Genomic DNA, 26,360 nt, shown 5'->3' with positions numbered 1-26,360 from the left:
GGCCTAATAGAAAAGCTTAAGGAAACGCCAGGTCAGCACAATTCAGTCATCCATTGCTCACACCACAACAGCAAACAAATCAATGAAATGCACTGCAGGGATCTTTAAGTGATGAATTAATATTCAGAAGAGACGCAGTGCCTCCGTTTTGATTATTTCTATGACAGCCATCACTGCTTTTTCTCTTTTTTCCCCCTTTTTTGGGGATGAATTATGTCTGGGCTGGATGTAAAATGAGAAACTATGTTTCTCTGAGTGATGCATGTGTTTGGGGGAAATAGAAAAATAGCGCCTGGACAGGACTTCTCGGAGAGTACTTGAAAGCACAAACACACGCACACAACCTTATCGTGTCGCGAAAACGTAGGAAAATCCAATTTAACGCACGCTACACTTGCGGTATTTCTGTTAAACCTCTGTTATCTATCCGCAGAAATGAGCACAGCTAAAACAAATAAACACACATGGGGCATATCAAGGTAATCAGGTGGGTTTTTTTACTGTAGAAAAAACAAAACAAAACCCAGAGTGACTTATTAGACCACGTAAAACTCGGGCGCCTGCTGCGGGTGCAAGAGGCATTTCAGATAAGGGCCCGAGTCTCCTCGAAGCCCGCTGCAGTAATTACTTTTGCTATGTTTGTCGAGAATAACATGACCACACAAAGTCACCTCTGAACCAGTTACTGCTGGAAATACAACGATACAGCAGACAAGAACAGGTAGTTCAGGGCTCCACTCTGAAATAAATCTCTCTCTCAAGCCGGACTTCCATGAGCAAATTGGCAAATAAAGACTTTTTGAGTTTTTTTCATTATACAGATTTCCTCAGATTTCCTTAAAACAGCGAGACGGTGGTAATACATGATGTATGTTACAATGCACCAATTATCCCTTTATTCTTCTATTTAGACAATTCAGGGTTGGAGACTGTCCCATGAGGTCATGAGGTGACAGGCAGGGAGAACGTGTAAACTCCACACAAAAGGGCCCAGGCTGGCCAGTGGGTTCAAACACTTCCCTGGCAGTGTGAGACAGTGCTAACTACTGCACCGCCACGCCACACCTAGGGTTTGTGTCTCAGTTCAGAAGCCTGGTGCCAATCAATCATATCCAACCACACAGACACAGTTAAAGGAGATTAAAGCTTTTATAAATTAGAAACTACTCACTACACTACTCACTGTCTATGTGAAGAGGATTGCTTGTAGCTAAAAACCAACAGAGAATTGTGATTTTATTTTGTAGTTTCAGATCACAGAGGTTGTTGACTTTCTCCTTTACTTTATATCTTTTAACCTCAGCACAAAAAACAGCAGTGATGCAAAAATGAAAGCACAAACAGAGCTCAAAGGAGAGACACTGTTTATTATGTAACAGTTACATAGCCTGTATTAAAAAGACGAAGGTAGCCACCGTGTGATCATCCATCAGTTTTGCTTTTGAGTTAGTGTGTCGTTTTGTGAGTTTGTTTAGTGGCTAAAGAGGCTTTTTGTTTTCAACAGATTGGTGGGTTCCTTGTTATTAGCTAATGCTAGCAAACTTGCTAACCAAGCTTCCATGAACAATATGAATGCATTAATTGCGTTACACATTATATGAATGCAAACACCTGCTAATTAGTGTCAAGCAACAAAAAACTAAAAACTAAAAAAATTAAAGTAAAAATTTCTATAAATTTATTGAAATTAATACACATAATTTTCTCATTCACATTTAATTAGAGTAATTAAAGGTAATAGTATTTATAGGTACTGTTGGGGTAAAAAAAAGAAAGAAGGTATTTTCTCTGCAGACACATGGATGCAGATGCAACTTTACACATACACTGAACAAAAATATAAACGCAACACCTTTGTTACTGCTCCCATTCCCCATGGGATGGACGTAGAGACCTAAAATTCATTCCAGATACACAATATAACCATCCCTCCCAAACAGTGGTCACAAATCAGTCCAAATGTGTGGTAGTGGGCACATCTGCTATATTGAGATAATCCATCCCACCTCACAGGTGTGCCACATCAGGATGCTGATCTGACATCATGAGTAGTGCACAGGTGTACCTCAGACTGCCCACAACAAAAGGCCACCCTGGAATGTGCAGTTTTTTGCACTATTGGGGGTCTGAGGACCCAGAACCGGTCAGTATCTGGTGTGACCACCATTTGCCTCATGCAGTGCAACACATCGTCGCATGGAGTCTATCAGATTGTCAATTGTGGCCTGTGGAATGTTGGTCCACTCCACTTCAATGGCTGTGCGAGGTTGTTGGATATTCGTGGGAACTGGTACACGCTGTCGTATACGCCGGTCAAGCACATCCCGAACATGCTCAATGGGTGACATGTCCGGTGAGTATGCTGGCCATGCAAGAACTGGGACATTCTCAGCTGCCATCTGCCCTGAACAATGTGAACCATGATTCATCCGTGAAGCGCACACCTCTCCAACGTGCCAGACGCCATCGAATGTGAGCATTTGCCCACACAAGTCTGTTACGGCGACGAGCTGGAGTCAGGTCAAGACCCCGATGAGGACGACGGGCATCCAGTTGAGCGTCCCTGAGACGGTTTCTGACAGTTTTTGCAGAAATCGTTTGGTTGTGCAAACCAATTGTTCCAGCAGCTGTCTGGGTGGCTCGTCTCAGACGATCTTGGAGGTGAACCTGCTGGATGTGGAGGTCCTGGGCTGGTGTGGTTACACGAGGTCTGCGGTTGTGAGGCCGGTTGGATGTGCTGCCATATTCTCTGAAACGCCTGTGGAGACGGCTTATGGTTGAGAAATGAACATTCAATGCACGGGCGACAGATCTGGTTGACATTCCTGCTGTCAGCATGCCAATTGCACGCTCCCTCATTGCTTGTGGCATCTGTGGCATTTTGCTGTGAGACAAAACTGCACATTCCAGGGTGGCCTTTTGTTGTGGGCAGTCTGAGGTACACCTGTGCACTACTCATGATGTCAGATCAGCATCCTGATGTGGCACACCTGTGAGGTGGGATGGATTATCTCAATATAGCAGATGTGCCCACTACCACACATTTGGACTGATTTGTGACCACTGTTTGGAAGGGATGGTTATATTGTGTATCTGGAATGAATTTTAGGTCTCTATGTCCATCCCATGGGGAATGGGAGCAAAAACAAAAGTGTTGCGTTTATATTTTTGTTCAGTGTAGCTGTAGGCTATGGTGCAAGAGTCGGGGGGATGATGATATACGCAGCGCTTATTCTGCAGCCCAGACTCACATAATTTTAAATACAACTCCAATGGAGATTCAAGGTTTTATATCTGCTAAAATATTGATTTCTCCAGCCAGCTCTTAAATCGTCTGCTGCAGGGCTGCTCTCTCTCGCTCTGTGATGCTGTGGATACGTACATACCCATGTGATCTGCTGCCTTGAGCTCTCCTTTGCATGTTGTGTATCTTCTTGTCAGCCAATGGCCACTTCACTCACTTACGCACATACATTCAGACAGATAGACAGTGGCAGATTTGCACAAGGTCAGATCCTTTTATCACCTTCCACCACTACCTTCCCATCTTCTTTTAGCACAATGGGCTGTGGGAATGATCACCCAGGTTTAAGGAGAGAAGGCCAATTAGAATGTGGTGTTGATTTCTTCTGTGACGACAGTGCTCTCGTTATGGCTACATGCTCATTTTTAACCCCAGGATTAAGCAGCGGGATCCCACAATGCATTGTGCTGAACGGGCAACTCGCCGGCCAAACTGCTCAGGGTGCAGAGTGTGCACAATGAAAATGTACTTGTGAAGGCACAAACAGACATGCAAACTAGGCATGAACTCACAACAGGAAATAAATATTTGGTCTTTTTGGTCATGAGAATAAACAATTCTATAAAGATTTCTCTCGGTTTTTGGCTGAAAGGTTAAAAAATGATATTTGCACTTGCCATTTTTTGCACTTGCACTGGAGAATTGTCTCATTTAATTGAATAAGTTTGCTTCTGGGTGATATTTGGGGAAAGCACCTCTTTCTGCTCACAGTTGTCTTGGCAGGAAAAGCTAAATTGATGACAGGAAGTCCCCTCTCAGCAAAAGGCCAGGATGGACGCAAACTCGCGTCAGCAAATTTGTGTCAACATCTAAGCTTGTATTTATATTTTGACCTACCCCAATAGCAAACTTCCAAGGAGATCGTATCTCTATTACTTACAAAATGACTCTTTTTTTTTTTGACAGAGAACTAGTGGGAAGATCCGGCGGGACAAAATCCGCAGAGCCAATACAAGAGACAAAGAATGCACAAAAAAGATAGAAATAATCGGGTGAGATAATAGACTTTTCACTAAGCCCCTCCATCCAGTTATTGCTGCTATGGCTGTCAAGCGTTCCATTGTTGCACAAAGCACTTTACACACTGATACCACAGGCACATTTATTATTTGAAATTTGCAGTAATTCTTTAAACAGTGATATGACAGCTGATTTCACATGGAAGTAAACAGTAGGCTTCTCATTTCCAGCCAACAAGTGAAAATCTATTTTATCTGCTGTACGAACGACTGTCGTTTGACAGTCCACTGAATTTAGTGTTAGAAGACTGAGGCCAAAGCTGCTCGTCACCCGCATGAAGTCATACTGTCACCAGCTGATGATCAGCGTCAGTATGGAATAAGGAGGAGCATGGGCATGTTTTGCATAGTAGAGATGGTTAACCGTAGTTATATATGACATTTGTGCCAGTACCACTTTTTTCCATCTGCTATGTGCCACTGCTTGTGGTACAGAACAGAGCAGCATTAACATGACAGAAAAGACACTGATTGTGTCAGACATGGCAGAGGAGGAGGAGCTGGAATGGAGGTGGGTTGCTAACCTTGCTCAGTAATGTAAATAACATGCCCTATATGAGATTTGCCAATCAGCTGTCAAATATCTGTCTGCACTGAAATCTCACCTGAACTAATTCCTCCATTATCAGTAAAAACGTAATTTAAATGTTACATGCCAAAAACGTCCTGTTTAACTGACTTTTATTTTGTGCTATTTTATTTTTACAAAACTGTTTTGGTTTTTTTTTACATCAAGTGTAGTTATTACTTGAGCCCTGTGTCTACTGTTTTGGGACATGGTGAAATTCAAAGGCTTGCAATTTATGTGGGCTTGGCGAAATCAGTCAATTAGAAAGTGTAGGGCCAAATTAACTCATGGGTTGAAGGGGAAAAAAGTTCTGTGGGTGATCAGCTCAACTAACAATGGGCTAATTTACTAAAAACCTAAATTCACAAATCAAAACAAGCAGACTGGATAATGGACAAGCAGTCTAGTAATCAAAATAAAACAGTCTCCAGTAACAGCAATGGCAATTTAGATCACTGAGAGCCAACTTAATGGTAATTTCGTGTCTTTTTTTAGTGCAAACTTCTCTGTTAGAAATTGCTGAGGGCTGCTTATGTTCTGCATAAATCAGAGGAGCACAGGATTTGTGTAGAAAAAGGGCTGTTACAAACTATCCCATAGTGTAAACCTGAAATCTGCAACAGCTGATCTGTAGGATGTGCAGAATAACACAAAACATAATCTACCATCAAATACTTACCCATCTGTGCGTCGATGAACTTGCTGTTATTGTGTTATGTGCAATAATGCAAGCAATTCTCTCATTTTAGGAAGACGTTTTTATAAAACCCATTAGACATCAGAGATCAGTCTAGAAGTGTATGAGTCCCATTCATTTTTGCATTTTGACAGTCATTTCAATATGGCAATATGTGCATGAAAAAAAATCACGAAAGGTGAAGATTTTATGACGTGCCATTTTCAAATGAAGGAATTTTCTCGATTAATTTTTCAACCATAACTGAATGTTACAAATAACAATTACAGTTCACAATTACAACTACATACAGAAACTGTTAAAAAACGGATAATATGCTCACAGAAAATTACGTTAGTTTTTTTTTACAGTGTAACTTTGAGCTATCCACTATATACAAATTCGTTCTCACTCATTTTGAGTATATCAGCATTCCTAGGGGCGACTATCACAGCCACACCCGGTGCAAAATAACACATGACCTAAAGTTAAATGCATTAAATTTAGTGCAATTTGCAATGAATTGCTTTATCAGACCTTTCTGATTTTCCACTCTAAAACTGAAACTCCTACAAAGACCTGCACAACAAGCCCAGTCACGAAAATACCTGCACCCTGTGCACTTTAATACCAAAAGAGAGTATTTCATTGGTGCAGTAAATTTGTAAATTTGATCCTTTAAGCTGAGTCAGATTAGACAAGATTTATAGACCACCAAATGTGAGTAAGCAAGAGTTTGTATGGATTTCTATTGTTGTTGATCCAAACATCAGTATCCTGCTGCGTTGGTGTCAGTTTGAATTCGTCTTGACAAAAGCTCTCTGCATGCAGGAAATTGCAGCAGATACAAGCCAGCATGGAAGCAGCCGGACATGGTGAGAAACTCCTTGGAAAACCGAGCAGGTCAATATCACAATATTTCACACGGAGAATTACTGAAAGATAACCAAAGAGCTCAAACAGTTTGAAGGGCCAGGTGGAGTTGATTCTGGTATTCCCTGAGCTTTTTCTAAATGCTAGCACTATAAATTGTGCCAAAACTGCTGCGCTTCTTTTCTAAAGCCACATATGAACAATGTGGCAGGGTAAAGGTGGTCGAGCTGAGACACTCACTGCTGTCGCTGTGTTTTCTCCAGTGTCTCCCATTCTGTTCCTACACCTCCCTCTGCGGACGGACGTCCCACTCAGGGACAGGCAGCCACTGTTTGTGCAAACTCAAGCGTGTCCTGTGCTGTGTTATGCTGCATGTATGTGTGTGCGGATTTGTGTGGATGTGCCTGCTTGCCGACCCCTGCATGCCTATCTCAGGCCTCTGCGCAACGTCCAGGAAATCACAGGAAAAACAGAATTGAACATTATGTAAACAGGCCATGACAAACTTGTGGAGGAGCCATCCAACTCTGTATTTACATTATCAATTATGTTCTCTGTGGATAAGCTGCTTTCAGCGAGGAGAAGTGATTCAGTATTGTCTCTGTGGGGTGCAGCAAATGGTCTATGTCATTGCTTACTGTGTTCCAGCGCCAACCACAGCCAGATGTGTATAGTTTATCTAGTAAATGCTGCATTTTCACAAAATTCCCACATGGCATAGGGCATTCATTTGTGTGAATGTTGAGTTTGCGAGCGTAAAATTGGAAGATTGAAGCACTGCAGAAGGTTAAACAGTTGATTAGTTAATTGATAATAAATTTGTGTGACAGTATTTTGATAACTGATACACACTGGAGTCATTTTTCAAATAAAAATGCCAAGGTTTTGATGAGAAATATGAGAACTGAGTACTGTACGAAAGTCTTGAGCCACCCCCATTTTTTTTTAAGTGGTCCTGAGTAATAGTTCTCAAGACTTTCTGAAGGTCTTTTTTAAGTTTTTGGACATAACCTGGGAATAATTCAAGAATAAAAAGACATCTGATTCAACAGATAAGTAAGTGTTGTGTCTACACGTATCAGACAGGTTTTTAAATGTTTCTTTGGGCACTTATTAGCAGCCTGTTGCAAAAACATATCATTTGTTCCCATTAACACAGTTTAACAGGCATAAAATTGCTTTTGTTGTGTGTTGCTTTGTCTTTTCCCAACAAGGTGATTCCCAAAGAGCCATTAGCTGAAAACATATCTCAGCATGGTGTGCAATGAGCTCTTAAAAAATTTGAGGAACATGAACAAGTTGAGGATAAAAAGTGACATACCTGAAAAACTATGTACAGCTTAAGAACGGTATCTAAAAGTCATGTCATTGAGAAGTAAAAAAAAATCCAGCAAAGACCTGACACGGGACCTGAGAGACGTGTCTGGACCTCTAGTTGATCCATCTACTGTTTCTAAGCCTTATTAGAAATAGTCCCAGTGGAAGGATGGCTGCTAAAGAGCCATTATTAAGAACTGGAAACAGGGGTAAAAGGCAAAACTGATGACTGTCACCAGTATGTATGGAGGACGTCAGCAGAGAGGTACGACAGTGCTTGTTTACAGTCATCTGTAAAACAAATTGAAGGCTCTGTCATTGTTTAGAACTGCATTTCATTCCAATGGTGTTTGGGATCTTGTCAAAATGTTAAAAGTGATGCGACTATAAACACAGAAAATTATAGTCTAATCTACCATGTAATAAATAATAATAATAAATGAAAACATTCTGGATTTTTTTTTAATTATGGCTTAATTTTAAACGTGACAATGATTGTAAACACACTGTCTCTGTAAACGCAAACCTGACAGAAAAACACACAGTAGAACACTAATCAATCACATAACTGAGGCAGTTTAGGATCATTCTGATAGAGAACAGAAAAAAGGCAGCTAATATCTAAAAAAGAGCTTTGAATGTCCTTAAAGGAGCCCGGAGAGCTACTTCAAGAAATGACAAGAAAGCTGCCTAATGTCTGGACATGTTTCAATAAATAGCTGCACCTATTTTCTATTTCCTAGCCAAATATAAAGAAAATTCTTCCTTTAAACAGGACCTCTTGCTCTTAATCTCCCTCCACACCACAGCTGGGATATTTCTGTGAGGCCGAACAAAGTCAGTGCTCTAGAAACCAGTCTGGCTGGAGCAAAGACATTCAGCTATATCATTATGGAGGAATAGAAACGAAAATAGCTCCCACGGAAGTAATCCAACACACCGATCATGAGGAGCAAAGGGAGTAAAGATCACAATCTAAACTATGGCAAACATTTAGATCTACTGGCCTCGAGGATTCAAGCCACTTCTCTTCAAACAGCCAAACCCAGTGTTTTTTTAGAAGATCAAGTTACTAGACAGGGCTAACCAAAATAACATATTTCACATCTACTAACATTGACCTTGGATGGAAAATTGCTTTAAGAGCTACCAACAGATGTTCACATGGCCTCTAAATGATGGTGAAGGTCATCTGACTGAGACACAATCTACTGTTCTACTGTTGCAGATCAGTTAGTCAGATTTGTTTGCTTGTGTTTACAGAAGGTTATAAAGTAAGGTGTTATTCTGTGTTATTCTTGTGATTTGACTTAAATATGAAGCAATAAAATGAAGCTTATCTTGTCTTTATCTTTAACAAAAGAGAAAGTTCTGTTTAGTTGAGTTCTTCAGTTGGGGAATTCCAAAAAAGTAAGTTCTTATCATAATCTTTATTATTATCTATTGCATGCAACTATATAGTTTTTCAGATGCCTTAGATGCTCTTCATTCTGATCAGAGTGAATCAGAGAGAAGAGTGCAGTCTTCGCTTGCTTTCCTTTTTTGTGCAAAGTGCCATATTCGCTGGGTTTGCCCTATTTGCTATTGAACAGCACAGCAATATTTCATCTTCTTGTTAGGGCAAAATATTGCATATCTTAAATTTGGAATTAACCTTTAGGAATGTCTTGTTGATTTTAATTATGTGACTTCATAATTTGATAAGTTGTCAGAACCAGCACAACAATAACCTCCGATTACATCACCTCTAGTGTACCACCTTATAAACAGCTCTACACTCTGCACTGATGACTGCAGACGGATTCAGATTGACTGTTTGCAACATATCAGCAAACAGTCTGTGTTCATAAAGTAGATAGTCTGTCAGTCAGGTAATTGCAAACCTTTGAGTCTCAGAGTGACTTCAGTCAGTCTCGCTCAACCTCAGGACAACCAACTGATCACCACAAAAATTCAATTAAAATTTTTTCGTATTCATAAGAAGCGTGACATTCTACTTTAACTTTAGTCTGATTGAGCCATAAAGGCGATTGGAGATCAGAGATTTGAGTTTACACTATTGTAAGCTAAGAATTCAAAAGTTCATTTACCGAATTATATATTAACCAGCAATAATATTTAGATATGAAAAAGGCCACATCACGAGAAATTACTTAATGGAAAAGTTCAATAGAAAAAATAAGCATTTTTTTAAAAGTTAGTTTTTTGTGATTACAGGCATTGCTAAATGCTGAAGCTACGTGACTGGAAGCCTAAGCAGTCTCTAACTATTAGGCTCACCACAGACATAGACATATAGCATCAGTGACTTGTGTTGAGTGAGTGGAGAAAAATGTGAAGAAGCTGAGTGACAAACACATATGCAAGCACAGGGCTCCTACATATGCACACAAATGGATACACTGACTCCCTGATTCGTGCACACACAGAGGCAGGCATACGCTCATAATCTAGCACACAGGGCTGATAAAAGCCTGCCAAGGCTCCTGTGAGACAAATAGAACAGCTAATACGATTCCCACTGGGATCACACATTGCAACAGAAGCAGCACACATCAGGGCTTTAATCACCTTGTTGTACAGTTAGTCAGAAAACGGGGTAAAGACAACATGCTTCTAAGCTGGCCTCCACTGCTCTCTCAAATTTATGGCCCTTTAAGTAACTTTAGTATTTACTCAGCGGCGTATGAAGGAGGCAGGGAGAGCAGCACAAAGAAGTATCCTTGGCAGACACTGTATTTGTCTTTACTTAATATTTTTTGGTAGTAGGTCTGGGTTTTGACACATTCTTGGTTTTTCCATGCTACAGTAGGATTTACAGCGACTGCTCCAGTGGTCATGAACTCTCGATCATTGAATCATTATTGTCTAACGCAGAACTGATCAGACCTGAACCACGTCAACTGCAGTCAGAGAGATTTTCAGGCAGCCAGTGTGAAGGCCAGCTTCTAAGTGATATATCTGTAGCCTCTGAAGAAACCTTGACAATATCATTGGCATTTGCTGGTAACTAGATTGAGTAATGGCTATTTATTAAGAACACTGGCAGTTTCCTTAAAGAGCAGCCACCTCTGTGGCTGTAAAATGAAGCCAACATGGAAGTGGTAAAAACCGCACTTAAGTGGTCACTTGAGACTGGCTCCAAAAGCATGTCACTTCTTATCGACTCTATTGATAAAAATGCCCACCGTAAGAACTTTAACGAACAGGAACAAAAAAGTTTTGGCCTCCATAGTTTCCCCCTTTAACACAACTGTACAGATAGTGACTTATTTATTTATTTATTCATTCATTTACACCCATTTAGATTTTGTTAAGGACCAACGTTAGGTTTTCTTCAGATATGCTGACCACAGATGGTGTACGATGGCTACCGTGACATCACTCACTGGTTTCTGAATTCTCGTTTTCAAGCCTTTATGACATTTGACAAGGTGGGGTGGGGGTGGCCTGAGAAACTGCTTGATAACTGGCCAATGACTTTTGATTGACTGTGGCTAATCTCTCGTTTTAAAATATGGCATGACCAAGATTTGCAAAATAGATTTCCCAGCACCAGCTGAACACATGAACAGGAGTACCACAAACTTTGCAGATCACCTTAGAGACCAACATCCTGGTCTTTATGAAGAATTTTCAACAACACCTAAGTATTAAACAGCAAGAATGTTACTGTTTCACTTCTAGCAGTTACCCCTCATTAGCCAACTGTTGAGCTGTCATTAAAACAGCGGTTAACAAGCTCCTTCTAATAATACAATCATAACAGTTATGTGGGAACTAGGTAGCAAATGGAATTTAACAGGCACAGTCATTAGAGTGTAAAAAGAGTTTTGCTTCCCTTAAAGACCCAAATTGAAGACATCTACCAGCACCTAGGCAGAAATGGTGGCAGCCTGCTTAACCAGCAGCAGGAGTCCTGACAGGGACTAGAAAGAGAGAGCAGATTTCTCCTGTTTTGGCTTCCTGTTAAGTCCAGAATTGAATTCAAAATCCTGCTCCTCACATACAAGGTCTTAAATAATCAGGCCCCATCTTATCTTAATGACCTTGTAGTACCATATCACCCTATTAGAGCACTTCGCTCTCGCTCTGCAGGCCTACTTGTTGCTCCTAGAGTATTTAAAAGTAGAATGGGAGGGAGAGCCTTCAGTTTTCAGGCCCCTCTTCTGTGGAACCAGCTTCCAGTTTGGATTCGGGAGACAGACACTATCTCTACTTTTAAGATTAGGCTTAAAACTTTCCTTTTTGCTAAAGCATATAGTTAGGGCTGGACCAGGTGACCCTGAATCCTCCCTTAGTTATGCTGCAATAGACATAGGCTGCCGGGGGATTCCCATGATGCACTGAATTTTTCCTTTCCAGTCACCTTTCTCACTCACTATGTATTAATAGACCTCTCTGCATTGAATCATATCTGTTATTAACCTCTGTCTCTCTTCCACAGCATGTCTTTATCCTGTCTTCTTTCTCTCACGCCAACCGGTCGCAGCAGATGGCCCCGCCCCTCCCTGAGCCTGGTTCTGCTGGAGGTTTCTTCCTGTTAAAAGGGAGTTTTTCCTTCCCACTGTCGCCAACGTGCTTGCTCATAGGGGGTCATATGATTGTTGGGTTTTTCTCTGTATCTATGAAGCACCTTGAGGCGACTTTTGTTGTGATTTGGTGCTATATAAATAAAATTGAATTGAATTGAATTGAATTGAATTGAATTGAATTGAATTGAATTGAACCATCAATGAAATATGGTGCCAGGTTCCCAGAAGCACTTGAAATGAACAGGGCTGTTACTGAATACATTTACATGAGCTAAAAGAATAAAGAAGAATAAAAAGCAAAAAGGCAGTGTGGTAGCACAGTGGTTTACACTGTTGTCTCACAGCAAGAAGGTCCTGAGTTCAATTCCACCATCAGACCGGTGTCTTTCTGTGTGGAATTTGCATTTTCTCCCTGTTTTTGCGTGGGTTCCTTTTGGGTACTCCGGCTTCCTCCCACCATCCAAAGACATGCAGCTTGTGGGGATAGGTTAATTGATTAATCTAAATTGCCCATAGGTGTGAATGTGAGCGCAAATGGTTGTCTGTCTCTGTGTGCTAGCCCTGCGACAGACTGGTGACCTGTCCAGGGTGTACCCCGCCTCTCACCCTGTGACAGCTGGGATAGGCTCCAGCGCCCCCCGCGACCCTGAAAAGGAGAAGCGGAAGTGGATGGATTGAAGAAATAAAGAGTATTTTCCTGAGTATTGATATCGAGTTTGAAATTCTAGAATGGTGACGACCTTACCCCCTAATTAGCAGGTAAAATTAGCTTTGAATTGAGCTTTACAGTTTATGAATGTAGCTTGTAAACCACACTCTAATCCAAATATGAGCATTAATCAACTTTTTCTTAATTATTAAAATAGCAGCTAACAAGTTGTGATGTGGGAGCAAGGAAGCAAATGTTAGTTCTGCCTAAAAACCAACAAATTCCTACAATAAGCTCCAACAAACAAACATGGCAGTCCTGACGTCCCTGCAGCTACATCTTCTATATTCTGTTAATGTTTCCAATACGCAGCAGCTCAATGCCCATGTTGTTGTTCTTGAGCACACGGATAACATGAGGAAAGAGGTCCTTGGCAACAGCGAAGATAGAAGTGCTGGGGATCTAAAATATTGCACCCTCTGAAGCTTTGATGACTGATACTGGTGAGTGCACTAAAGCTGAACCTTTTGCTTTTTAAAAATCTTCCATATCAGTGGAGATAAGAATGAGAAAAGCCAGTAGAAAGAGACAGAAAGACCAAGAGATTGGCATGACTCCTCACAGCATGAGATAGTAGATACACCATGTTTTATCAGGGTCATTTTGGTCACATCTCTTTAGATTAACATCCAGCTCTCTGTGGATCTGAATGTCATATCATTTAAGGCGTTTAACACTCGGAATGTCTTGATCCGATGTGTTGTGCACTCACAAGGTTGTTCAATGAGTTAATGCACAGGCGTATATGGACAGGCTATGTGTGCAATGAAATATTCATGCAGAAGTACTCAGAACTCAGAGGAGGGTAGAGCACAAACAGCACCTCGGCAGACGAGAAAAGCCCCCAAGGAATAACAGCAAGGAAGAAAAGAGCTGGAGTGAATATAATGGGGGGTAAAGAATATACAGAATTATATTTATAGCAATACTAAAAAATAAAATGCTCTGACATCCAGTATTTGTTCACAGTGACAACGCAGATCAATATAAACTTCTCAATCCTTTGATCATGCTAATCACAACCTGTCCATCTACAGCGAAGAAGCGCATTAATCTAAAATCCAATTGCTATTTTACAGCCACGCTTCCTCCAATGTTTCCCTGCCAGCACTTTGACTGACATGTTCTTGTAGTGGTTTGGAGGGAGCTACTGCCCTATCCTGATCACTTCCCTCTTGACACCACAAACATCCCTCCTGTCTTTCAACTGAAAGGATGATGATGGTGGCGAAGGTCCACAGAGGAGGATACTACAGATTTGGCTTTAGCCCAAACCAGATGCCCTCATTTTTCTCTCTGGCAAACTGGAGAACAACCAGGCTTTCAAGGAGCTCAGTGTGTGAGAACATGCACCAATTAAGAAGATCAATTTCAGCTGACACTTCTGTAAATCACAAACATTTTATTATAGTTGTGTTTTTTTAATTAAGATATTAAAAACAACATGAAGACAAATAATGCACTACTGCAATTATATTTGTTTATTATCGCTGAACTCTTAACTCTGGAAACTGATTGCAACAAGGACAATACTGGGCTCAACGTGAAAGAAGAAAAAATAAACCATTTACTGTGTGATATGAGATGGATATTTAAAAAGGGATTTTTTTTGGCTGAAATGCCAGCATTTAATGTAACAAGTTGCCTTTTTCCCTGTTTGCAGATGTGGGTGAAAGACAATGACGCACTAAGGATGAAAGCCTGTTTATTTCCCCTTAAATGGTGCCACACTGAAAAGGGAAACGCATTTGTGGATTGAGCAACAGCGTTGAGTATGTGAGCTGTGTTCGTGAAAACCTTGTCAAATGTTCCCCGTCTTCTCTGGTGCCTTTTGTTGGATTGGATGACTGAAATCTGAAGGATCGAGACATATTGGCAATTTAACTATTTATTCATTTAACAAACAGATGCCTCTATAGCTCTGGAAGAACCATACAAAGCTTGGAGGATAGAGTTTGGTCCCAGACTGTGGAGATATTGGGTTTGCCAAAACTGCAGAATCGAATTTTGATGTCGTTTAACATTGACGTTGCTTCCAATGATAACAAGCCTTGTTTTTCCAGTGACATCACCATCACAATGCTGCCACCAAAAGCTATGCAGTAATCAACATGTTGATCCAACTGCAGTAGGCAGAATCTGGACTGATCACTGAACATATTTCTCCAAATGTTCAGGTTCCAATGCGCATGGTGCTGACACCAGCGCAAATGGGCCCGACGGTCAAGGGCAGCTGCAGCAGGCCTCTTGACAACCCTTTAAGACCACAGATTGGCTGCGTGCACTCTGTTCTGTATTGTCTGGGTACAGAGCTGTCGGCCATATTGTCCTGCAAACCTTGTCTGCAAATCTGTAGAAGACTGCCTACAGTTCCTAAGTTCTGACAGGGTGAGGAAACAGTCTTCTTGTAGCGTCATCTTCTTGGGACGCCAGCTTCGCAGCCTGTATCTGGCATGTTATAGTCCCCAATTATATGGAATTTGGCCTTCAGTTTGGAGATGATATAAGGGCTCACTAAAAATAATGCTGTAACTTGCTTTTGTGGAACATCAGCCGAAAGTTGACCTATCCAGATCAGTCCAACATGGTGTGTTTGGAGTAGACACCAACTGATGCTATAGCAGGGTCCATGCTCACCAGTGCTGCTATTAAGGCACCAAACCTGACTGCAGTTGAGGTATCAGAAGCTCAAAACAAGAGTTAATAGAAGAATAAGCTGTTTGGCACTGACATTGCTTTTTCATTGGTTTTTCATAGATGTAACCCACAAACTCAATTCTGCTGCTCAACCCACAAACACATTTTTCTTACAGATGTGGCACCATTTAAAGGACAATAAAGAGACTTTTATTTGATTGGCAAACTGACTGAAAATATGACATTCAGAATTTTGCACATATTAATTTAATTTATAAAAGTGTCTTAGAATTTTCTTGAACATTGTTTAAGTTCTGAATTTATTTACTTGAAGTTCATAATAATAAATCCTTTACAGGGTTCAGAGTACGTAACACCACTGTGGTTAATGAGTTATTTTCATAAGGGGGAAAAAAATCAAAGAAACAAAACAACATAAAACAAAAAAACTTTATGCTTCACAAATCAGTCACTGCATAACAGAAGAAAGTTTTTTGGTTTATTTCTATAACATCGGATCAGACTGGGGCTCTGGGTGCATCTTCATCACTTTCTAACATGTAGAAGACAGAAACATTGTTTTGAGGAACATTTGAATGCATTTCATTTCAAAGCCACTCATCTCATAGACTAACACTTTAGGTATTAACATTATATTACAGGTTGAAAACCAACCTGTTGGGTGAACTGCTAATTCTAATAAAGCAACAGAGTGTGGATTTCTGATTTTTCATGAGTAGGTGGGCAATATTCTGTCTCTACTACTACTATGTGCTGCAAGCAGTACTGACAGCTTTGTCAACTGTGAAATGTGCTTGAGTATACAAACTGACTCATTGTTAACATGCACTTTGCTTAATTCGCCGTGGAGAAAACATCATGCTCAGACTGTGGAACAAGTATTTTATTCCCCTGAATGAAGAAATACAGTCTGTACAGTAACATGACCGTAAATAATACTGCTCCTTTTATTTATCCTTTGCACACAAGAGTCATACATTTTAGTTGGCTGTTTTGCCATCCTTACCTATGGAACTTTTTTATGCTGTGTTATGGAATATATATTTAAATGATAGTTAAAGCTAATGAATCAGACGGCACAGTTTTTCTCTATATTCAGTCTAATGATGTTGGCCAGTGTCAAATACTGGATCAGGGCAACCCTTGACACCTTAAACCATTCTTTACAACTTTGTTAATGCATTTTTGCCTTTGGAGAGAAGGGGAATATTTTAAACTATTTATTTTGAGCCAGTGACTCCTTCCAGGAGTAGACCCCAACCAGTTTATTAGTGATCTGATATTATTGGGTATTGGCTAACTATTTGTTTATCTAATGTAAACACAACAACCTGCTGTAATCTGTTTATTTTTCGTATGTTGGAATATTTCATTTTTATCTTCCTCCAAACACCCCCATCTGATCACAGCAGATGGCTCCCCCTGCCTGAGGTGGTTCTGCTGCATGGTTCTCCAAGTTTAAAAGGGAGTTTTTCCTTCCCACTGTCACTGTGATTGGAGTAGCTTGATTGTAAGGGTTTTCTCTGTATTATTGTAGAGTATCTACCTTACAATATAAAGCACCTTGAGGTTGTGATTTGATGCTATTTAAATGAAACAGAATTGAATTGAATTGACCAATTATTGGTACTGGTATCAGTCTTAAAAGTCCTTTATTGGTTGGGCTCTAGATCCATGCATACCACTCTAACATGTGTAGAAACTGCAGCCTGACTTGCCTGTTTTGTGCTATGTTAACACACAGGACCACAGGAGAAAGTGTGGTTGTAGAACAGTCAGCTGAAAAATATGTGAAACTCAGTTTAAGCTTCCACACGTTGAGCTACTCTCAGCAGGTAATATATGAGTATTCAGACAATATGCAAATAGTACACGACCCGGGTCAGGCTGCAACAAAGCAACTCAGCAAGAGAGAGAAAAACAGCAGTACAAACATTGTAATGTTTATTAAAAGTTGTCAATTATGCAAGTGCACTGTATGTGCAGTATGTCTTTGGATGTAGATTCCAGCAGAGCAGAGACTCACAAGCTCACTTACAGTAAGCTGTGAGTGTGGAGTGTGCAAGCACCTCCACATCCCAACTGTTTGCAGTGGTCGCATCTGCTCAGTATCACTCTCATCATCAGTCTCAGCCCTCAGGTGATTTTCTACCAAACACTTGACATCCTCACTTTCCCAGCATCCTCTCTGTCACTCCTTTAAGTACTTTAACTGCTTTTTTTACTCTGAATCTCCCATCTCCCCCTACCACAACCATCCATGCATCTCTTCCACAATCTATTCCTCCTATTTCTGAGATGAGCGAGGCGTGGTCCTGCTGGACCACTGCCTAAGACAAGTGTCAGCAACGATCTCAGCCGCTACTCTCTGCAGTGAAATGGCGCACCGCTGAAACGATTACACCAGATAGGTCCCAAGGTCAACAGAGCTGTCAGGACAAGCTCTAAACTCTTCAACTCCAACCCCTCCCCGTGGACGATAAGGAAAACAGGCGGAGGTGTTAATCGAGGGCGCTGTGCGGCTCACAGACTTACTGACACGCTCTCTCATACAGTTCATTTTCATCTCTCTCGTTTATGCAAATGTTCTTTCATTTGCTCGTTAAGTTGTTTTTCTTTGGCAGTCGCAGGGCGCCGCATTATTGCAGGGCTTGTTCCTCATAAACATTTTATAGATACAATACTGAAACGCAAAAAGAAAACCAACAAAGCACAATCTGTGCCTCTAATCAGAAGTGGTGCTCGGATCTGGGCTGGTACACTTGAACGTGACAGGTTGTCATTGAGGAAATGGCTCAACAAGGGGTTCATTGTCTATGTAGGTGGTGAGATCAGGAGAAAATAAAGAGAGCATGCCGAAGGACATTTGGGAAATTTGCTGACAGTTTATGGGGTGGGGTGGGGTGGTGGGGGGGGGGGTTGGTATGTACATGCTTCCCCTGATATATATGTTTATTTGTACAGCACATCTAAACAAAAGAGCACGCAGGGGAGGTCACTTTAGCCTGACAAAGGTCACATTTCCTAACGCAGGAAAACTGCTTCCTGGCCGGTAAGAGCTCTGCTGTAAGATGGAGTTCACCAAGGAATAGTGCTCACACACTACCTCGAATTTCTCAGGGAAACTCGGAAAGAAGGAGACGCTTCGACCTGCGTCGCTGTACTTTGATGCTTACTTACTGTGTACTGTGAAGGTTAACCTTACTTTATCTTTCTGTGTAGACCGCTTAGAAAAAAATCAAACCTCGTTAGTACCTGTGAAACCTTAAAAACGCCTCCACTTTTACTAACGCCGAGGATAAAACAAAGCTTTTTAACCATTCCCCACTTAAAAGAAACAAAAGCAGCTCTGCCTGCGCGGAAACAAACACCACTCCAGATAAACTGCTGTAAGCAAAGTGCTGCCATTAATCAACTATGCTTGTGGTTCAGAATGAGTAGTCGCCTGTAACTTGTCAAGGGCCTTTACATTAAGTATTTGCTTTTACACTCCAAAGGCAGACCTCGAGTTTCCGTGAATAAAGCAGTCTATTAATCTTGCCGTCAATCTGTGCACCTGCAGAGAGAGAAGGGGAGAGGGAGCAGGTGGGGGGGGGGGGGGGGGGGGGGGAGTTATCAACCCCTCAAGTGTTTGAAGTGCTATTTCATCCACAAGAGAGACACAGATGAATACTAAGAGAGGTTTCTCCAAGATGGTGTGGAAGAGCAAAATCTATGAATGTTTGAATGACTTTCAATACAGTAAAGGTAACGGCACCTCTAAACAGCACCGAGGGTAGGGAGAATGATTTATGCAGATGTGAGCAATGGATGAGGTCTGACTGTCACTAACAGGGGGAAGGTAGATCTCAAAGTGGGTCTAGAAACACACTAAGGAATAGATTTAGATTTTTCAAACTATCATTTGAATCAGTGATCTAGTAATAAGAGCAGGATTTTACAAGGACTAGCTTCTGCTCTCTCCCTTTTGAAATTACAGACAGCATGTAGACAAACAGTGATCACTCTTCATTACAGCATACTAAACACCCCCGTCAGTACAGGAACAGGAAGAGAAGTAAATGCCTCCTGCTCTGCCAATGCATAAGACTGTAATATAAAACTGTCATTCATCAGAGCATAGTTCAGGATGGATTAATTCCCAGTAACCCACCAGAAAACATTCTGAGAATGCTGACAGACTGAGTTGCACCATATGAACAGAATGAATTACAGAATTTATTGAACCTAGACCATCTCATCTGGACCATTTTTTGTGATGTGGTTTGTGATTGTCATTCCTTCTATTGATATGTGTGTATGTGCAACCCATTTCTTGCATTTCTTTGTACATATTATCTCTCCTTTCTTCACCTGCTGATCTTTTGGGAAATGTGAGACTAACACATTAAAAACTGTTAAAAGGGTTAGAATTGCAAATTAAAATTTTTAATTTAAAAAAAAAATGCTGCTAAATTTTATAATTAATCCATCCAAATAATAGACTGATCATCAGAGTTAACAGTGATCTCATTTCACTTATCGATCAGTCTTTGACCAGTTTTTCCAGTTATAAAATCTCTTTATTATTTAATTAATTATATTAATTATTAATTAGGCCTCATTTCTTTAACCATAAGCAATAAGAGTAAATCAATAAAATAAAATCAGGAAATAATAATATCCTGATTTTATTTTTTTAAACGGAGCAGTGTAAAAAGTTTCTGTATATTTAACAGAAACTTTTTGGCAGCTGGATGCCCGTATAAACCGTATAAACCTATAACAGTATCTTACTTTTGGCGCTCCCCATAATACTGTTCTAATCACAGAAATCAGTTACAGTGTGGAAAACAGAATATGATAACAAAGAGATTCTTTAAATTGCAAGTTACTACAAGGTTAATTCAAGGTTTGGCAGATAAAGAAGAATAGTAGGTACACTACATTATACATTATTATTTACTTATTATACGTCATGACTGTGGGGATTACCTCAGCGACTTTGCTAGCACTCTGATTTTGAACTGGAACCAATCTGTTGTGTAAATTTTTTAAAAATCATTTTGTTAGAAGAGTGCATCGTGGATAAGTTTAGTGACCTTTCAGTGGCATCCTTAATGCAGTGGGGCTGGGTGGGCGGGGGCAGTAATGGTAATAATGTAATAAGGTTGCAGAAAGGCTGGCTGCCAACCACATATTTCACAACATATTTATGGTAACAGTGCAAGGTAACATTATTCTTTGATGTGTACTATTCTTCTGCAACTCGATAAATGACTTACTGGTAAATTATGCCAAAGTTGTTTAACTGTGTGGAATCAATTTATAACACTTAACGCTATTGTTCATGCAGGCAGACGCCCTAACGGGGGCCGGGGACTCCGTAGATGAATTGGAAAATAGAGGAAATAAAATTATCTTTGCACTTTTCCCACACTGTTTTCTTCCTGATAATCCGTTATATGTTGAGTCTCACAAACACACACTACCTCGTGTGTGGGCTTTATATTAGTGACGTGAAAGTCTTGACTGCTCCTACTTACAGCGAAAAGGTCCTGTTGGGTAAGAAGCTGGGCTGTAAGGTGTCCATCAGATCCACGTCGTCGCACACAACTTTGATTCGGACCTGCTGCCTGCTCAACTCCTTGGACCTCTCAGCGGAGCAGTGACAGCTGTCAATGATCAGATCCGGGCAGTTTCTATTGCTCAGGCTCGACTTGCACAGCAGGACTATTACGCACAATAAAGTCAGCGCCCTCATTGTGGACTGAGATAACTTAAAATATAAGAAGAAGAAAGGGAAAAAAGGAAAGAAACCCGCTATTTTCAAGTGATGTCGTCCCAGCTTCTGTGACAAACAGGGACCATTTCACATTCACTCCCGTTACAATAAAGTTTCCTCCGTTCCTGAGCCGAAGTCCAGATCCCAAACCCCGCTCGTCACCTGCTGCGCTGTAATGAGCTGAATACTTTCGCTGTTTTATTGCTTTTAAACCAGGAATAAAGTTAAACATCGCGGGTTTTAAATGCTGACATTTCTGAACAACAGTCTTACGAGCCGGCTTCTGTCATGTGCTCTGGAGAAAACTTCCAAAAGTGCGTTTTCAAAGTCAAACTTTTCTACCTTTCGCGCTGGCAGCAGAAATCAAGAAATATTCCCTTCACGATCCATTTAAAGTGCTTCTGTTTAAACCGCTGCATGCAGTGTTGTCATTCTTTGTCATCACGCAGTTTATGCGCCCTTGGACTTGTTGCGCATGTAGTGTCCCGAAAGTCCCTCCCCGTCCAGTCCTTACAGGCGTCGGTGTGGGCTCATAAACGTCTCATTGCTACAAGAGGCCGTTAGATAACGTCCTGAAGACTTTCGGCTTCTCTTTCTTTCGGATTGCGCTTACTGAAAGCAACAGGGGGAAGAAGCCCGTCCTCTCATCTAAATAATAATCAATGAGTGGGATCACAGATGGGCTAAATTAAACAATTTTCTCGTCTTTGCCACCTCAGAGAGTCCCCGGAGGTCCTCTAGACCCATGATTTCTCAAACACAAACATTTACACTGCCTGATGAAAAGTGCTGCTGTTTGTTTTAGTCTCTTCAGTCACTCAGGGACGAAGGAACCGGTTTGTATCCAATTCCCGTGACCTGTACACAAACTGAAAATGAGCCACAGCGCTGGTGAACAGGCGAAACACACATTTTCGGGGGGGAAATGGCTTGAATTGTGATCTTGGGAAACATGGTGTTCTACTATTTTACATGCCCCCTAAACGAAAGTAGAATCTTGTTTTTTTAACTCATTAGTTTCCATATTGCTCGGCTTTGATTTGCTGCAGTGAGAGGCTGCTGCAGATGTTGGCATTTTACGAGCAGAGGACAGACTTGTAAACCTGGCGTTCATTTCACTGATGGCAATAAATTAAGAATATGAGCTGGAAGGTTGACACAGTAACGGATTGTTGGCCTCATGAAGATGATTAATGAGTAAATACAGAAAAGACTACTTTAAATGTCTTTATGTTTTAGGATTTAGAGCTACTTAAAAGAGAGTGTGAACTGGGGCATTTCTTTGAAATTAGATTAACTTTGATGAGCTGAATTTTAGTTTGTTTGTTTTTTTATTCCATCCAAGATGTCATCTGATTCCTCTTGAGACAGAAAGCAAACAATGTGGACCAATACCTGTCCTATAATGTGCACTTATTCTTATCAAGCAATAGTGACTTTGAACAGCCCACACGATGTATCCAGTGACATCAATCTCGTCTCTTTCTGGGGCATAATCTGTACAGAGGGCTTGGCCCCAGGGGGACAGAAGCTGAGACAGCTGGCTAGTTAGGTTCCCCGGGGCCAGGGTGAGGTGCTTCCCCTGTGTGTTTGTGTGTCCATGTGCATTGCACCCTGGGCCAAAATCCTCCCTCATTATCCACATTGTCTCCGGCACAGGCCCGAGAGCACAAAGGAGGGTTTGAAGCCGCTCCCACTGACCCTGCAAGCAGCCCGTGTTTCCTATTCTTCCGTTTTGACAGGCAAACATGGACTCCCTTTCTCTCCATAAGAGCATGCTATACTGAGAAAGACACAACCTTCCCTTCTCTGTTTATCCACATATGGAGACCCTTGTGCTCCCATGACACCGCCTCAGACTGTCAGTCACATTTGTTTACACAGATGTATATTTACCTCGTACCTCTAAGTGCAGAGGAGAATCTTACCCACCAGCTGACCTCTGGGGAAGCCAAAGAAAAGTCACTTGATGTAGCTGACATCAACATTTGAAGTGATCCATCTTTAATAGACCCTAAGGAAACCTTTCCTTGGATGCAAGCCATGACTGTTCACTGAGCTACTTGTATGTTCTTAATGGAAAACAGATCCATGTACTCGAGTGTGTTCTATAAAGGTTTTCCTGTCTGGCAGCGGCTATATTTTCACACCAACAGCCTCTTCTGAATGGCACAAACAACTTTAATTGAAACTATGAAATCCCGCTGAACATTATTGTAAAATAGTGCTGCAGTATTAACTCAAAATAAAACCTCATTAGTGCACAATGAAGTGATGGAGTCAATCCTGGTCAAGCAACGCAAACATGTCTGTCTGCAGAGCATGTTCTTGTATTTTCCCTCGTGCACATTAGTGTTCACAGCTCTCCATTATTACTCTGTGACAGAGATGAATAGCAATCACAGTCCTCACTAAATATTTACCTGCTGAACTTGAAGAGGCCAGGGTACAGCAGGATAAGAGTTACTCATTATTAGTCCATGACGTTTCGGATGAAGGCTCGAGGTGTTCAAACTTGTTCCGTTAATATGGAATATTGCACATAAAAAAATTGTTGTTTTAGCTTTAAGCAAATGTGACAGGTGGTTTCTAGTTTCATAATCGTTAATACTGGTGTTATCTGAAGGGTGTGAAAGAGTAATAAAAATGTACCATAATGCCCCATCTGTGTTTTGGCCGGAAGTAAGACAGCGACGGTTGAAATGATCCCTGAATTAAACATACAGGTGAATTTAAAGCGAATGCTCTTTGGGCATGTGAAAAGCAGTCATGTAATATTTATATGACTTAGAAAATAAAATTGTGGGGCCTGCATTAAGGGCAATACCCAGAAAAGTCGTGGAATCATAAGTCTGCACTTCAGTCAAGTCCAACAAACTGTCAAACAAAAGTTATATAAACTATAAGATTCTCATTTACTGAATTGTTTTGTTTAATTTCTCAGTCTCACAGACAAAGAAATTTAAAACTACAATAATTGGTATTTGTGAATGCGCAGCGGGACGGACCATTGCATCTGACTGAAAAGAGTGGAACAAAGATTTATTCATCAGTTGTACAGCCACACTTGCCTCAATGAAAAACAAAGCCTCAAACTTTCCTGGAAAGAGTTTGGCTCAAAGTCTTAGCCAGGTGACGGACTGGAGACCTGTCCAGGGTGTACCCTGCCTCAAGAGCGGTGACAGGTTCCAGCCCCACTAACAGCCCTAAATTGGATAAGAAAATGAACGTGTACAGATGGACTGATGTCACCAGGACTTAAAAATGAGGCTTAAAAAGCTCTTTTTTGGGGCAGGATTCTTTTTTGCTTTTGTTTATAGGTCAGTCCAGAGTGCCGAGATGATCGACGTTAGTTCAGCCAAAAAAAGGAAAAAGATCAACACAACTCAGCTGTAAACATGGATGAGTGGAACAACACAATTGGGTCTTTGAAGGCATTAGGTGGACAACTGCAATTTGTGCCTTTATGTAGTTCTCTAATCCTAATATCCTATTCCTTAAGAATACTTCCATAAAAATAACAAGACAGAACCTGCGTCCCCACTAATCCTCTGTATTTATTACAAATATGTGTCTTTATGTGTAATGTATTTAATATGGATGTCTTTTGCATGCGTAATCCATTCATTTAAAAGCAAAGTTAGTGCATATTGCTGTCCATTATTACTGATTAGAAACTTGTTCTAAAGAACTGTGGCAGGTTCATTTCCAAATCCCAAGAGGTCATGAGTCTGTGACTCAAATATGAGCTGTCCACACATCTATTCAGCATAAACAAGCAATCTTTTTTTCCCTACCATATTCCCATGTGCTTGTGGGAGTCTGAGAAAATGCGAGTGGGCACTAGGCACCTGTGACATGTATTGTTGTGACACAACTAACACCAACATGAGCCCATGGCTTTTAACCAGCTTAAAGCCCAGAGGATTTTAGTCAACAAAAGTCAAGTCGAATCAAGTCATACATGGATTTTTTTAGTGCTTCATCATATGAGTGAGAACAAAGGAGAAGAAAATGCAGCACTTAGAGACAAGAGTGGCACACATCTACGCTGATACGTGGATGCAATTTTATTTTATTTTATTTATATAGTGCACAAAACACAACAACAGTCACCTCAAGGTGCTTTGTATTATAAGGTAAGACCCTACAATAATACAAAGAAAACCCCAACAAACAGACAACCCCCACAAGGAAGAAATTGGCAACAGTGGCAAGAAAAAACTCCCTTTTAACAGGAAGAAACCTCCAGCAGAACCAACCCAGGGGCAGACATCTGCTGTGATGGATCAGAGATGAGGGGAGGGAAACAGGACATAAGGACACAGAGTTGAATTGTAATTCAAAGCAGAGAGCATGAAGTACAAAACAGTAGAAAATCTAATAACATGTTATACACCAAACAATCTGGTTTCCCCTCTTGGTTAAACAAGGTCTTGGGATGAATTTACCAGCAATAAACTGAGACTCACTATAATAAGGTGCCAAGAGGATTTGGGAAACCAGTGCTACTTTTAAACTTGAGAATGGACGACGCTGCGGTGCGAGCTGGCATGTCGGCGCTTCTGCAGCGACTGGGTGGACCCACTGACCACCAACCACCGCGGCACGGCGCAAGGACTTGAGTAAAAGTTTGGAGCGTGTATAATGACCTAAACAGAGATGTCTAGAATGAATCTTTGGAGGCCCTTTTATGAGAGTGCAGATTTGTTATTGCCTCCGCAGCTTTCTCTCACTCTCCGTCACCCGAGAATACAAGCAGAGCACCACAAACCAGATGCCAGCAATGAGCTTGAGCTCCAGTCGTTTTCACCTCATTTACAAACAGGGCACATGACAGCTTTCGCAATGATATTGTTTTCAAGGGAGGCTGCGGACAATAAGTCGAGTATATTCATTTGTAATCACTCTTTCCCCCGAAGTCTCATAAAAATCTC

The 26,360-nt window shown here is 41.0% G+C and overlaps 1 protein-coding gene across 1 annotated transcript in view; it reads right to left on the bottom strand.

The window, feature by feature from the left end:
- Positions 1–21,960, bottom strand: part of adgra1b (adhesion G protein-coupled receptor A1b) — a 194,554-nt gene extending 172,594 nt beyond the window's left edge. Inside the window, exon 1 of the mRNA XM_086258391.1 lies at positions 21,185–21,960. Coding sequence (XP_086114517.1) covers positions 21,185–21,402 — 218 coding nt within the window. The 5' untranslated portion in view covers positions 21,403–21,960. The remainder of the gene's footprint in view (positions 1–21,184) is intronic.
- Between the last annotated feature and the right edge of the window lie 4,400 nt (positions 21,961–26,360).

This window comes from Aulonocara sp. 'chitande type north' Nkhata Bay, linkage group LG13 (assembly GCF_057382095.1).
Source record: "Aulonocara sp. 'chitande type north' Nkhata Bay isolate Kocher_YH1m ecotype deep benthic linkage group LG13, A_spYH_male_GT1.1, whole genome shotgun sequence".
NCBI lineage: Eukaryota > Metazoa > Chordata > Actinopteri > Cichliformes > Cichlidae > Aulonocara > Aulonocara sp. 'chitande type north' Nkhata Bay.
The sequence above is the reverse complement of the archived record's forward strand: the minus strand, read 5'-3'. Positions and strand labels throughout refer to the sequence as shown.